The sequence below is a fragment of the Marmota flaviventris genome, chromosome 6 (assembly GCF_047511675.1).
Source record: "Marmota flaviventris isolate mMarFla1 chromosome 6, mMarFla1.hap1, whole genome shotgun sequence".
Taxonomy (NCBI): Eukaryota; Metazoa; Chordata; class Mammalia; order Rodentia; family Sciuridae; genus Marmota; species Marmota flaviventris.
Genome location: NC_092503.1, coordinates 115067285 through 115082150, shown reverse-complemented (window position 1 = coordinate 115082150; position 14866 = coordinate 115067285). Strand labels below are relative to the sequence as shown.

General features: G+C 36.9%; 1 protein-coding gene across 1 annotated transcript in view; it reads right to left on the bottom strand.

Annotated features, from left to right (window-relative positions):
* Btbd9 (BTB domain containing 9) overlaps positions 1 to 14866 on the bottom strand; it is a 402739-nt gene that overhangs the window by 357337 nt on the left and 30536 nt on the right. The window contains exon 2 of the mRNA XM_027943588.2: positions 2466 to 2677. Coding sequence (XP_027799389.2) covers positions 2466 to 2650 — 185 coding nt within the window. The 5' untranslated portion in view covers positions 2651 to 2677. The remainder of the gene's footprint in view (positions 1 to 2465; positions 2678 to 14866) is intronic.

Below are 14866 nucleotides of genomic sequence, written 5' to 3'. Positions count from 1 at the left end.
TTGATAGGCTTTTGTGACAGCGGTTAGGCCTCTCCTGACTGCTGATAGTTTGGTTTATTTTGCACAAGAATAGTTTTCAATGAGAATCTATCCAAGAAAGTCTTGGTAACAGCTCTGAGTTTAGCCAATGAGTCATCAAATATTACAAAGGTTCGATATTCAGAGAGACATTAAGAAAAAGTGAGGGAAGTACACTGCATTCACTCAATATGACCTCCCAATTTTTAAAAAGTATTTGAGTTTAAGAATATACTGATAACCCCAAAGATACCCACAGTTAGTTCCAATTATTTTTGAATACTGTAAACTGCAAGGTATACATATTCAAAAATATTAAACATAAAGCTGAAAAATTCTGACTTAATGAAGAGTAGACCTTTTTTTCTCCCCCCACTGGGGATTGAACCCAGAGACACTTAACCACTGAGCCACACTCCCAGACCTTTTTTTTATATTTTATTTAGAGACAGGGTCTCCCTAAGTTGCTCAGGTCCTTGCAAAATTGCTGAGGCTGGCTTTAAACTTGAGATCCTTCTGCCTCAGCCTCCCTAGCTGCTGGGATTATAGGTGTGTGCCATGATGCCCGGCAGGAGGAGACTCTTAAAAAACACTTTAATAGGGACTGGGGCTATAGCTCAGTGGTAGAGCGCTGGCCTAGCATGCATGAGGCACTGGTTTCGATCCTCAGCATCATATAAAAATAAACAAATAAAGTAAAGGCATTCTGTCCATCTACAACTACAAAAAAAAATTTAAAAAAAAAAACACTTTAATAGTAGTAAGTGGACCAAAAGTAAGAAAACTTAAAGATACACAAAAGGAAAAATGTGCAGAGGTCAGAGGCTGATAACAAATAATGACCTGGTCAAGGTCAGATGAGTTGGCTAAGGTATCAAGGAAACTGAAAAGGAGAATGTTAACAGGAATCTGTAACAAAACTCCTCCCGTCTTTTCTAAGCTCCTGATTTCATCTATAGTAGTATTTTATTTCAACAAGATGGAAGTGTTGAAAATGTTCATAAGGGACTCTAGCAGTTCTAGCTAGAACACATATTTCCAAGAGACACACTTTATTACAACATGTGTGAATCTGGGTGTTGCTGTTTTGCCATCTTAGTTTGTCTTATGCAAAACAGTTAACCCTCAGCAGTTGGGAGAGGCCTAAGCACCTTCACAATTGCTGTCACAAGAGTCTGTCAATTCCCAGTAAAGGACAAGTTAACTGTATAAAAGGGAACTTTTCACAGTAAATATGGAACCTTCCTTACTCACCTCCTGTACCTCAGGAAAGAGTCAAGACAGATCTTATAAAAGCTAATGTGCCATTTTCGCTAGAAGGCAACTAAAATTTTAGAGGCATGGGCCTCTCTCCATTTTTAGATCAGCTTCTTAGGAAAAATCTATAATTCTATGGACCATTTGTTATTTGTAAATAAATAAGGTCCATTATCAGAGATACATTATCACTCAGTCAATAATTCAGAGACAATTCCCTTATAACTAATATAAGTAAAATGAAGGGTAATTAAGAGATCAGTATAATCTGAAAATAAAGGATCTAATAAAAACAATAGCTGTATTTATGTGGGATTTTTACATTAATTAAGTATATATTTTGTTTAGTCTTAGTTCTAATATAACTATGAAACTTAGTCTCCATCCCTATTTGTTTCTTTTAACTGAGTTTAAAAGTTTACTCATCTTACAGATCTCTCAAGTTACCTACAGGTCCTAGGCCTCAGCAGTCCGAATCCAAGAGGCATACATGTTCATTAGCAGGTTGGAAGCTGAGTATTACCTAAATTACAAGAAGTCTATCTGCCAATCAGTGATGTGAAAGGCATACAATCCAAAATTAAAGGAATTCTGTTTAAAAAAAAAAGTTCATTTACTGTTTTGAATATAAAATTGCAGAAATACAGACTACAATGAAATCATCTATATCCTTTTGTATTTTGCATGAATATTATTCAGGTTCACTAAATTATTTTATAATTCTATTAATTTGAAAATCAAATAAAAATTATATAAACACCTAACTCCTGCTGTGTGCAGGTCCCAGTAGAGAAGCTAAGGCCACTAGCATTGTTCTTATACACTATTGGTCACAAATGTTAAAGCAAAAATGCATGTACATATTTGAATACAATAAATGTCATCCCATGTAGTGGGGGGAAAAGACTCAGTCTAAGAAATATTCTTCAGATCTTAAAAAATAGTCAATGGGTACTGTCTGGCCTGGGAAGCCTTCAAACTCCTTAACTCTAAGATGGTTCCTAAAGGAAAAGGTGATTCTAAAAACTAATAATAATTTTAAAAAGTCTACCAAGATGAAATTCTTAGAGAGGCTGAATTAAAAGTTTGCTACAATTTGCTAGTTTGCTTAGGTGCATATTTTTCAGAATAGAAAATACCAGTGTTTTCTACACACAACTTAAATTTTCAAGAAAACATTACACACTTACCGAAAATATTGGCATCTGGCTGCTAAAATTACCCTGTGGGCAGGAAAACGTTTCTTTTCCACGACAAATGTGACATCACCATATTCTTCCCCAATCAACAAGGCACCGATGTGCTCAGACAAAATGTGCACATGATCAATTTCCCCCACTGCAGTAAAGGGGCGAAGAGGGTGGCTGTTACTCATCTTGTAGAACAGACGGTAGTCACTGATCTAGCACACAAAGAAGGGGTAAGAGTTAGCATGGAAGACAGTGCACTCAGAAAGCCACCTGATAACACAACTAAGCAAAAGTTCAAAGTGCTCAAAAAATTAACATGAGAGAGCACTCATCAATGGTTGCTTTATTAACTGATTTATTCTGAGAAACACTCAACCTACTTTCAGGCCTTGTCACAGTGGAAAAGCAAAATGCCAGGATCTTCAAACATTCAGGCAATTAAAACCATCACATTCTAGAAAACTGAGCCAAGTACAGGTCCCACATTCCTTATTGTACCCGCAGGAAAAAGAAAAAAAAATCAACATTATTTTACATACATTTATTTGTATGGTTTAGCATAACTATACCCAGATACACCCAGGCATAGATCTAGGCCTCAATTAACAAACAGAATAAATAAAATTATCAGATTTCACAGAAGATACTTTGGTGTAAAACCATCTTAAATACTCTCCAAAAAGTAATCTTCTGAAATCACAAAAATAACTTGACATTAATGAAAGTCTACAGTAGTATCCAAGCCCCTCCCAAAAAAGAAGAACTCCAGAATTTTTCTCAAGACTATAATTTCCGGGCTGGGGTTGTGGCTCAGTGGTAGAGCTCTTGCTTTGCAGATGTGAGGCCCTGGGTTCAATCCCTAGCACCACATAAAAGTAAGTAAATAAATAAAATAAAGGTATTGTGTCCATCTACAACTAAAAAAAATAAAGACTAATTTCCATCTCAATCTTGTAGCTCTGATGATTAGGTTACTAGTGTTTACCAGAACCTCACTACATTTTATTTCACTTATAGGCACTTCCTTGCTTTTATACGCAATGTCTTTCTACAAAGTAACTGAAAATCAAAGGTTATAGGTTGATGAATAGTTTTACATGTTAGAAAGGGGATTTATGATTTTAGAAAGCTAAAAATACTTATATTTTAAGCCCCTAATGTATTTGCAGGTACTTCTCTTCCATTATTATATGGAGACTTTACTAGCATTCAGTGCCCCCGGTGGAGAGAGATCTGGTTGCCCAGAGGTGACTCAGCTACTCCTCTGTTGCACCAGACACTAGGGGAATTGAGCCGGATGTTTTCCCCAGTGGCCATCTATACCTTCATGAACTCTCTACTTGGACCAGAATCAAGGCTTTAAAACTTCCATATCCAGATCCATTATTTGCAAGGTAAAAACAGCCTTTCTGTCCTACAACTACAATGAAGAGCTTCACAGACCAAGTTCCTGAAGCTACCTACTATCACACGCCTGCCCCCAACAAAGGAATCAACAGCAAGGACTGTGATGTAGGAGAACAGGGAAGGACCAGCTAGCAAAGAGACATCCACTCAGGTAAGTGAGAGAGCTCCTGGTCTCCTTATAATAGGTAGGAGCGTCAGAGGACTAGCAGCATCCTCCTGTTATTGCCAGGACAAATCCCTCTCCTTCCAGTGCAGCCTCAAAACTGAAATGTCTCTAAGTCACTTGTGTATGAAGGACCAAATTCAGCTTCAAAGACTCTGTTTAGGAGCATAGCAGGTAATGTGTGCTACCGTAGTCTAATGTGTAAGACAACGGCCCAATAAGAAGGAGGGCAAACTTTCTGCAAAGGATCAGATAGAAAGTATTTTAGGTTTTGTTCACTATACAGCCTTTGTCACAACCATACGACTCTGCCATGGGAGCCTAAATGCAGCCATAGACAACAAATAGCCTCACAGAACAAGGCTGTTTCAGTAAAAACTATTTATTAGAAAAAAAAGAACTGGAGAGCTGGGGTCATAGCTCAGTGATAAAGTGCTCGCCCCACTTGTGGAAGGCACTGGGTTCGATCATCAGCACCACATAAAAATAAAATAAAGGTATTGTGTCCACCTACAACTAAAATTAAAAAAAAAAAAAACTTTAGCTGGGCACTGCGGCACACACATGTAATCCCAGTGGTTTAGGAGGCTAAGGCAGGAGGATCGAAAGTTCAAAGCCAGCCTCAGCAACTTGTGAGGCCCCAAGCAACTCAGTGAGACCCTGTCTCTAAATAAAAGACAAAAAAGGGCTGAGGATATGGCTCAGTGGTTGAGTGCCCCTGGGTTCAATCCCCAATACCAAAAAAAAAAAAAAAAAAAAGACCTGGATTTGGTCAACAGGCCATTTTGCCAATCCCTCCCTCCCTAATGTGTGATCAAGAACTGACTATGCTCTAGACAAAGGATCAGATGAGGTTTTTTTCATTTTTTCTGCTGGGTTACCCAACTGATGTTCAAAATAACATGTTCATTTCTTATGTTAGCTAGGAAATTCTGAAAGCTACTAGAAACTCACTCCAGAATCCTATTCTTGTTACCAGGACTGCTCACATTACTATCCATTATTCCGATGAAGGTACAAACACGGTCTGGGTGAAAGGATGCAATGCATAGTCCTAGTGAACACACTCTGGTATGAATCTCTTAACATTTTGTCTAGGTCATGGCCAAGACTCAAATTATTGACAGAATAACTCTTGCCAAACAATGACTGATTTTTGGTTAACTAGCTCAAAAGGGAAATTTACAATTCTTCAACTGATATATCATAAACATTAATAGTACATATGTAAATATCTATCTTAATAGGTTTCTCCAGCTCTTCATTTCTCAATACATATAATTTCATTTGCTAAATTTACATTTTAATTATGTTTTTTCACGTGGAGACATAAAGAGAATATTGCTGGGTATGGAAAATAGCCACTTAGTGTGGAATAAACAGAATTTTTATTAGCAAATAGAAATAATTTTAATTAGACCAGTGATTCTCAGTGAGTTGCCACACATAGCAACTATATGGGGAACTTAAAAAGAGGGGGGGAAAATGCTCGAGCCCCATCCCTGAGAGATTCTTATTGAATGAGTCTGGAATGGAGCCCAGGCATTGGAATCATCACTCTGAAGTGATTCTAATGAGCAGGCTGGAGAAGAGCCACTGATTTAAACAGTTGTTGTAGGTACACACTATGGTTTGGATGTTGTTTTTCCCCAGGGGCCCATGTGTTGGAGGGTTGGTCCTGAGGATGATGGTGGTGGGAATGATATGTAACCTTTAAGAGGTGGGGCCTAGTGGGAAGTCCTTGGGTCACTGAGGGCATTGCCCTGGGACAGGACTAAAGTAGTTCTGAAGAGACCAATAGACAGTTCTCTCTAGAGGACTGCTATAAAAAGAACAAGCCTGGAATCACCTAGCAGCTCTCTGGCTTCCCTGTTTCAAGATGTGATTTCTTTTGTCAACATGCATTCTCAACAATGTTGGCATGAGGTCCTCAGCCAAAGCCAGTGCTATACCCTTGAACCTCTAAAACTGTGAGCTAAACAAACCTCTCTCCTTTATAGTGAGCCTGCTTCAGATACTTAATTATAGTAATGTAAAGGTGGCTATTATAGTTTACATCCCTTAGACCACAAGTTCACAAAATATCCACCGAGAAATTCATTTAGGATATAATTCTATTATGAATATTATTTACAAAGGTTGTTGAGAGCCACAGCCCAAGGGGCCCCAGCAAACTTCCAGCTGCCGGCTGATGATTGGCTCACAGCGGCCCCAGCAACATCTAGCTGATTGGCTCCTCTGCAGTGATGCTCATTGGGCTGTTTCCCTGCCCTTTCAGACCACGGAGCTGCTCATTGGGGGACTTTTTTGGCTCCGCCCACGTGACCCAGCCAATCGGCCTCAAGAGCAGGAGGATTGTGGGAGGTGGAGAGAAGCTAGTGTGGGAGAGAGAGGCTTGTGGAAAGCCGGTGGTGGCAGTTGGGGCTCTGAGGATTTTTCCTGAGAGGCTGTTTTGTTTGGCCTGAGTGGTTCTAAAAATAAAGTTAGTTTCTTTTGACAAGTGGCTCCTGATTGTGCCCAGCCAGACTGCGGCATTGATGTATTGTATTATTTACAAAGGGGTAAATGATGCTAACAAAGTTATCAATTCGTGGCTTAAATGGAAAAAGTTGGGCTAGCTTATTTACAACCTGGTAGTTGGGGTCTACCTGCTTTTACACATGAACTTTCTTAAATGCATATTTTTTGAAACCACACATGAATAAAGTTAATTTTTAAGCCACAAATTGTTTTGATAAGCATTCGAATTGGAAAAAATATTTTTTCAACTTTTTAAAATTTTTTTTATGTTTATTTAATTTTATTCTTATGTGGTGCTAAGGATTAAACCTAGTGCCTCACGTGTGTGAGGCAAGCATTCTACCACTGAGCTATAGCCCCAGCCCCTGGAAAAATATTTTTAAAGTCTAAAAAGTGAAACTGTATTGACTTACTTCTTCAGTTTTATAAGTTATTCTGCCATTACTTATACATGTGACCTTTGACAAACATTTTAACTTCTATGAGACTATTTTCACACCTGTAATGGCATAGATTTAGAAGATAGTTTTTTAAGTTACATTTTATAACTCTGCCACATTGTCTTTTAATTTGTTTTAGCTTGGATATAAAATCAGGATAATTAAGCTATAAAACCAGAATATAACATGAGAATCAAAATTTATGTGGAGGAATGGAAATTTCGAAAAGTTCATACAAATACATTATTATTGGGATAGATAGTCCCCAAAATGGCTGCTTTCAATTCTCTTCCCTTCCCTATACAAACATACCATCTGCCTACTGAGAAGCGGATTCCATTTCCATTCTCCCTGAATCTTGGATGGTCCTGGGATCACAGAAGTGAGGTTCCAGGACTGTGCCTTGAGAAAGTTGGGCAGCTTCTGCTTTTGCCCATTGAGAATCCTGAGTTACCTTGATCATGTGGAGAAGTCAGATGGAAAATGAGAGGCCTTGATACTGCCCAAGGAAGAACCAAAGAACCCTGGGTGAAATGAAAACCAAGTCTCCAGACATATGATCCCAGTCAAGTCATTACAACCTGCTCACTGTCATCAGAGCCCCTCTAGTCAAGGGCATAGATACGTGAAGATGTTCTACCTTCAGCAGACATCATGTGGTACAGACACACACCAACCCAGCTGGGCCCTATTCAAATTCCTGATCCACAAAACTGTATTAAATATAAAATCATTATCCACTTAAGCCATTAATTTTAGAAAGCTTTAAATTACGTAGCAATAGTTAAAGAATTATTATGTGAAAAGTATTTCATTTATTTTATGAATACTGCAATTGTAGAAATTTCAAAATTGGTACACAAGAAGCTTAAGAGTCAGCTTTATCACCTATATAGAGGGAAGAAAACAAAACAAAACTCCAAGGTACATCATCAAAGAATAATTTGTAACTGAAATTAGTTTTTTGTGTTCATTCATTTTAAATATTTATTGAGAGAAGAAACCTGAGAGACCATTAAGAAAGACACATGCTTTACAGAGAGGTAGATAATGCCACTGGGACTGGCTCTGAACTTCCACTATGATGTATGGTTTTTTTTTTTTTATTATTATGCAATGTGAAATATTGAGATTTCTTCTCAAACATGCAGGCATCTTATCACCTATACTAGATGCATAAATCTTTATCTGGAGGAAGAAATGGCAAATTAGAGGAATCCACAATATTATAGCAGATCTCCAAGACTGAATTAAAACAACAGTTTGCAGCGGCATATTGAGGTAGGAAGGCTGTAGAAAAAACAGCTGTAGGCATCTCAGAGAGCTAGCAACCAAGCAAAAACCAAACTGGATGCCAGAATAGGAAGAAAATTAATAAAAGGAATGCAAAGTGGCAGGCAAGGAGCATGGTGGCTCAATGGGAGAAGGAAAGAGATAAAGAAAGCCACATTATACTGCTAAAGGGAATAATTCAGTAAGAAAATATAACAATAGTAAATAACTATGCCCCAAATGTCAGAGCACCTAACCACATAAAACAAACACTACTCAACATAAAGGCTCAGACAAACCCCAGTACAATAATACTGGGTGATTTTAACAGTTCTCTCACTAATAGATAAGTCATCCAGACATAAAACAAGTAAAGACACTTCATACTAAAAAAATCACTTTCATCTCAGCTGCTTGTGGAATTTTCTCCAAAACAGACCATGAAGTAAGTCAGCAAATACATGAAGTCTTGGAAAATATTTTTAATTATACATGTTTATATTTGTATTAAAAATATACAATTGTATTCATATATATGTACATATATGAATTCCTTGACTGTTGCCAAATCATAATGGAATGAAATTATATTTCAACAAGAAAAACTACAGAAACACACAGAGACTTAACAATGCACTGTTGAATAATGAATGGGCCACAAAAGAAAGCAAGGGAGAAATTTTAAAATTCTTAAGACTCAAACAAGATTAGAGATATAACATCCAGAATCTCTGACACTATAAAGATGGTGCTAAGAGGAATGTTTATAGCTGTGAGTGCCTACATATAAAAATCAGAGATCCCAAAAAAATAACCTAATAATACACTGCAAGGTCCTAGGAAAACACACACACACACACCCACACACACACACTTCCAAAACTAGTAGAAGGAAGGGCAAAAAGGACCGGGACCAAAACCTAATGCCCAGACAACAGCTTTGCCCAGGGGGAGGGGAAGACCCAGAGAAGGGGAACTGAGGGGTCCCTTAAAAATAGACACTAATCACCACAATGGGCTCCAAACCACCATCTCCTGGTGGTAGAAACCTTTCGCTCCTGTCAGGCCCACAGGCACACACCAACAAATCCATGGGCCTATCGAGTCATGGACAGGCAAGTTATGTTGCCCAAGGACATAGCCAAACTAGTACCTAAGACCCACTGATATCTGAATATGAATGGAGCAATCTTGGCATTCAGCAGTCAGGGATGGTTCATTATATGATCCATGAACCAGAACCTCACATCTTGCTGTTCCCGCGGCCACTACCCAAGAAGCCAAAGAAGTGAAGCTGGAGAGCCACTTTTCAGCCTCGAGCTTTACACAGCTGTCCTTACTTTCTGACATCTTTCTAGTAACATGATTATGTTGCCTTCTTGTTTTCCACTTTGATATTTAAAGGATTTCAATACCCTGTTTGAATGTGCTGGTAACTGCTTTGCCTGTGGAATAGAGCCACTGCCGCCCTGCCAATGAGTGCTCTGTGGACCACAGAGCCTTAGCTGGGTGTGACCCCAGGAGCCACAGGGTGCTCTGTATCCAGCTGAACACACTTGGCAGATGGAGGGAGCATCTGGGAATCAGAGCACGGCTGTTATAGGGATTGTGTGAACTTGCTGTTTTTGGTTTTTTCCTACTGGGTGTTGTATGTACTATGACTTAGGATGTACTATGTCTTAATGTATTGGAAATTTTCCATTTTATTGGAGAAATCTGTTCCATGTTAAAAGCCTTGATTAAAGAAGAAGTTTTTATAATCTAAAAAAAATAGTAGAAGGAAGAAAATAATTAAGATCAGAGCAGAAATAAATGAAATAGAGAATGAAAAATATAAAGGATCAGTGTAACAAAGAGATTTTTTTTTTTAAAGATAAAGACTGCTAAAACCCTTAGCCAAACTAACCAAAAGAAATAGAAACCCCAAATTAATAAAACTAAAAATGAAAGAGGAGATATCACAGTCATCAGTGAAATCCAGAGGATCAGTAGTATCTATTTTGAAAACATATTCCATATTCCAAAAAATTGGAACAAATTTCTAGACACATACAACCTATCAAAATTGAACCAAGAGGATGTAGAAAACCTAAACAGACCAATAACAAGGAAAAACATTGAAGCAGTAATAAAATCTCCCCACAAAGAAAAGCCCAGACCCAGATGGATTCGCAGCTGGACCCCACCAGACCTTTAATGAAGAACTAATGCCAAGTGCTCCTCAAATCATTCCATAAAATAGAAAAAGGGGACACTTCTAAATTCATTTTATAAAGCGAGTACCACCCGATACCAAAACCAGATAAGAACATATCAAGAAAAGGAAACTACAGACCAATATCCCAGATGAACAGATGCAAAACTCCTTAATAAAACTATTAGCAAATCCACCCATGCTTGTATAATTATATCAAAATGGAATCTACTGACATGTACAATTAAAAAGAACCAATGAAAAAAACAGCAAATCCTATTCAACAGCACACTAACAGGATTGTACATCAAGATCAAGTTGGTTTCATTCCAAGGATGCAAGGATGGCTCAACAGGTGCAAATGAACAAATGTAACTCACAAGATAAATAAAATTAACAACAAAATATCCATGATCATATCAACAGGTGCAGAAAAGCCTTTGGCAAAATTCCAAAAAAAAAAAAGAACACTGAAGAAACTAGGGACAGAAGGAGCTTAACTCAACATCATGAAGACTATATACAAGAAATCCAAAGCTGATCTCATATTGAATAAGTAAAAACTGAAAGCATTTTCTCCAAAAATCAGAAACAAGACAAGAATGTCCACTCTCAACACTCCTATTCAATACAGTACTTGAAATTTTAGGCAGGGCAATTAGGCAACTGGAGGAAATAAAAGGAATACAAATAAGAAAGGAAGAATTCAAACTATCACTGCAGATTATGATCCTATATCGAGAAGATTAAAAAACTCCACCAGAGGGGTTTTTCCTGCTGCCAGGTCCACTCCTGCATTGTAAGAGTTCTCTCTTCTCCTCTCACTTAAATAAATCCTACTCTATTTACTCTTGCCTTAAAAAAAAAAAAATTCACCATAGGACATCTAGAAATGATAAACACATTCAGCAAAGTATCAGGATACAAAGCCAGCACACAAAAATCAATAGCTTTTATTTAAACCAATAATGAATTCACTGAAAAAGAAATCAGGAAAACACTTCCATTCCAATAGTTTCAAAAAATGAAATACCTAGGAATAAATCTATCCAATGAGGTGAAAGACCTCTATAATAAAAATTATTGAACGCTGAAGAAAGAAAATTAAAGATGACACTAGAAGATGGGAAGCTTTCCCATGTTCTTGGATAGGCAGGATTGATATTGCTAAAATGTCCAAATTACCAAAAGTGACCTACAGATCCCATGCAATCCCCATCAAAATACCAATGATACTCTTCATAGAGCTACAAAAAAGTCCTAAAATTCATATGGAAGAATTTAAAACCCAGAAAATCAAAGCAACTCTGAGCAAAAGGAGCCATGCTGGAGGTAAAAATACTCGATTTCAAATTATACTACAGAGCTATAGAAACAAAAAGAGCATAGTACTGGTACAAAAACAGATGTAGGGACCAACGTAACAGAAGGCACAGAGACAACCCACACAGGCACAGCAATGAGAAAGACTCAAAAAACATGTTGGAGAAAAGATAACCTTTCCAACAATTGGTGCTGGGAAAACTGGACATCCATATTGTAGAAGAATGAAACTAGAACCCTATTTCTTACCCTGCACAAAAACCAATTCTAAGTGGATCAAAGATCTAGGAATTAGACCAGAAATACTATACCTGCTAGAAGAAAAACAGAGTAGACACTCCAGCATATTGGCACTGGTACCAACTTCCTTAATAAGACTCCTGAAGCTCAAAAAATAAAATAAAAAAAAAAATCAACAAGTGAGATGGCATCAAATTGAAAAGCTTCTGAACTATAAAGGAAAGAAGAGCATGAAGGGAGAGCCTATCGAATGGGAGAGAATCTTTGTCAGCTACTTCCAACAAGAGATTAATACCCAGAATATATAAAGAACTCAAAAAACTTATCACAAAAAAACCCAATCAATAAATTGGAAAATGATCTAATCAGACATTTCTCAAATAAATAAACATGGCCAAAAAAATAAATGAAAAAAAAATGTTCAACAACTTTAGCAATTAGGGAAATGCAAATCAAAACTATAATGAGATTTCACCCCACTCCAATCAGAATAGCAACCACCAAGAACACAAATAACAATAATTCCTGGTGAGGATGTGGGGGAAAAGGTATACTTATACACTGTTGGTAGGACTGAAAATTAGCATAACCACTTCAGAGAGCAGTATTCTAGCTCAGGAGAAAATCTCCCATGAGACTGAAAACTGTATAGAAGTTTTACTTTACATACAAAGACACAACCTACAATGAGAAACTGAGCAGTACTCATTCCTTCACTTTTCTTTAATGTCACATTTCTCATCCCTTTTTCTAAGAGTGGGATTTGTATGGTTTGAAAGGTAGCTGAACTTCGTGTGATAAAAGAACTTCAGGTACTATAAAAAGTCTCAAAGGATACTCAATCTTCTTTAAAGCATCTTCAGGTTAAAAGCTTAAAGGAGGGGTGGGGTGTAGGTCAGTGGCAGAATGTTTGCCTAGGATGTGTGAGGCACTGTGTTTGATCCTTAGCACAGCATAAAAATAAACAAATAGAGGCTAGAGCGGTAGCTCAGTGGTAGAGCACTTGCCTTGCACATGTGAGGCACCGAGTTAGAGATCCTCAGCACTGTAAGAAAATAAAGATATTGTATCCATCTACAACTAAAAAACATTTTTTAAATAAAACAAATCAAGGCATGCTGTCCATATACAACTACAAATTAAAAAAAAAAAAAAGATTAAAGGATATGGGGTAAAAATGGGAGCTCATAACCCACTTGAATCAAAGTGTGAAATATGATATATCAAGAACTATGTAATGTTTTTGAACAACCAACAATAAAAAATTTAAAAAAAAAAAGATTAAAGGAGAAAAAAATATAATTAGATCTGTAAAAGTTTAAATACCTTTGTAAATATTATCAACTTTATAAAATGTTTTGACCGGGAATAAAAGTTTACTTCATTAATTTGATACACACATACATATAGCCTAAAAGATGTAAGCTTTAGGTTAATAAAAGACAAGAAACATTGAGATATGACTACTCTTATCACTATTAAGATTTTTTAGGAACAAAAGATAATGCAATTAACCAAATCAAACATAAACAGATGAGGAAACAAAGGGGCAAAGAGTCATTATTTGTAGATGATAACTACCTCATGAAAAAACCATAGAAATCAACCAAAAAATATTAAAGAAAATAAGGGAAGTTCACTAAGATGACCACATCAAATAACTATATGAAAATATATAATATTGTTCCATGCAAAATAAACCAGCTAGAAAATATAAGTAAAATAATTCATAATTTATAACTATTAAATACATGCAACATCTAGGAATACATTCACAGGACATGTAAAGGAAATATAAAACTCTACTACAGGTTCTACCAGTCCTTTAAAGAACTAATGTCAAGGCTCCTCAAATTATTCCATGAAATAGAAAGGGAATGAACACTTCCAAATTCACATTCATACCAAAACCAGATAAGGATACATCAAGGAAATAAACTACAGATAAATATCCCTGATGAACTTATATGCAAAATTCTTGATCCAATAATAGCAATTTGTGTTTAACAACATATTAAGAATATTGTCACTGGGCATGGTGGTGCCAGCACTCAGGAGGTTGAGGCAGGAGGATCAGAGTTTAAAGCCAGCCTCAGCAACTTAGCAAGGCCCTAAGCCACTTAGTGAGACCCTGTCTCCAAATAAAAAGAATTAAAAGGGCTGGGGGTGTGGCTCAGTGGTTAAGGTGTCCTAGGTTCAATCCCTAGTACCAAAAAAAAGAGAGAGAGAGAGAGAATATTGTACGTTATGATCAAATGAGTTTTATCCCGAGGATATAAGGATAATTTAACATATGCAAATCAATAAATGTAATTAATCACATAAATAGAATTAAAGACAAAAATCACCTAGTCATCTCAGTAGATACAGACAAAATTTCAGCACCCATTCCTGACAAAAACACTGAAGAAACTAGGGATAGAAGGAACCTACCTCAACATCACAAAGGCTACATATCTGAAAAACCCAAAGCCAACAACAAAGTGAACAGGGAAAAACTGAAAGCACTTCCTTTAAAATCTGGAAAAAGACAAGGATGCCCAATCTTACCACTCCTATTTGTTTAATATAGCACTAGAAATTCTAGCCAAAGCAATTAAGCAAGAAAAGGAAATGGATAAAAATAGGAAAGAAAGAAGTAAAACCATCACTGTTTTCAAATGATATGATGATCTTATACTTAACAAGAACCAAAAAGCTCCACCAAGGGGCTGGGATTGTGGCTCAGCGGTAGAGTGCTCACTTAGCACAGGCGGGATCTGGGTTCGATCCTCAGCACCATATTAAAAAAATAAAGGCATTGTGTTTTGTGTGTCCATCAACACCTAAAAAATAAATATTA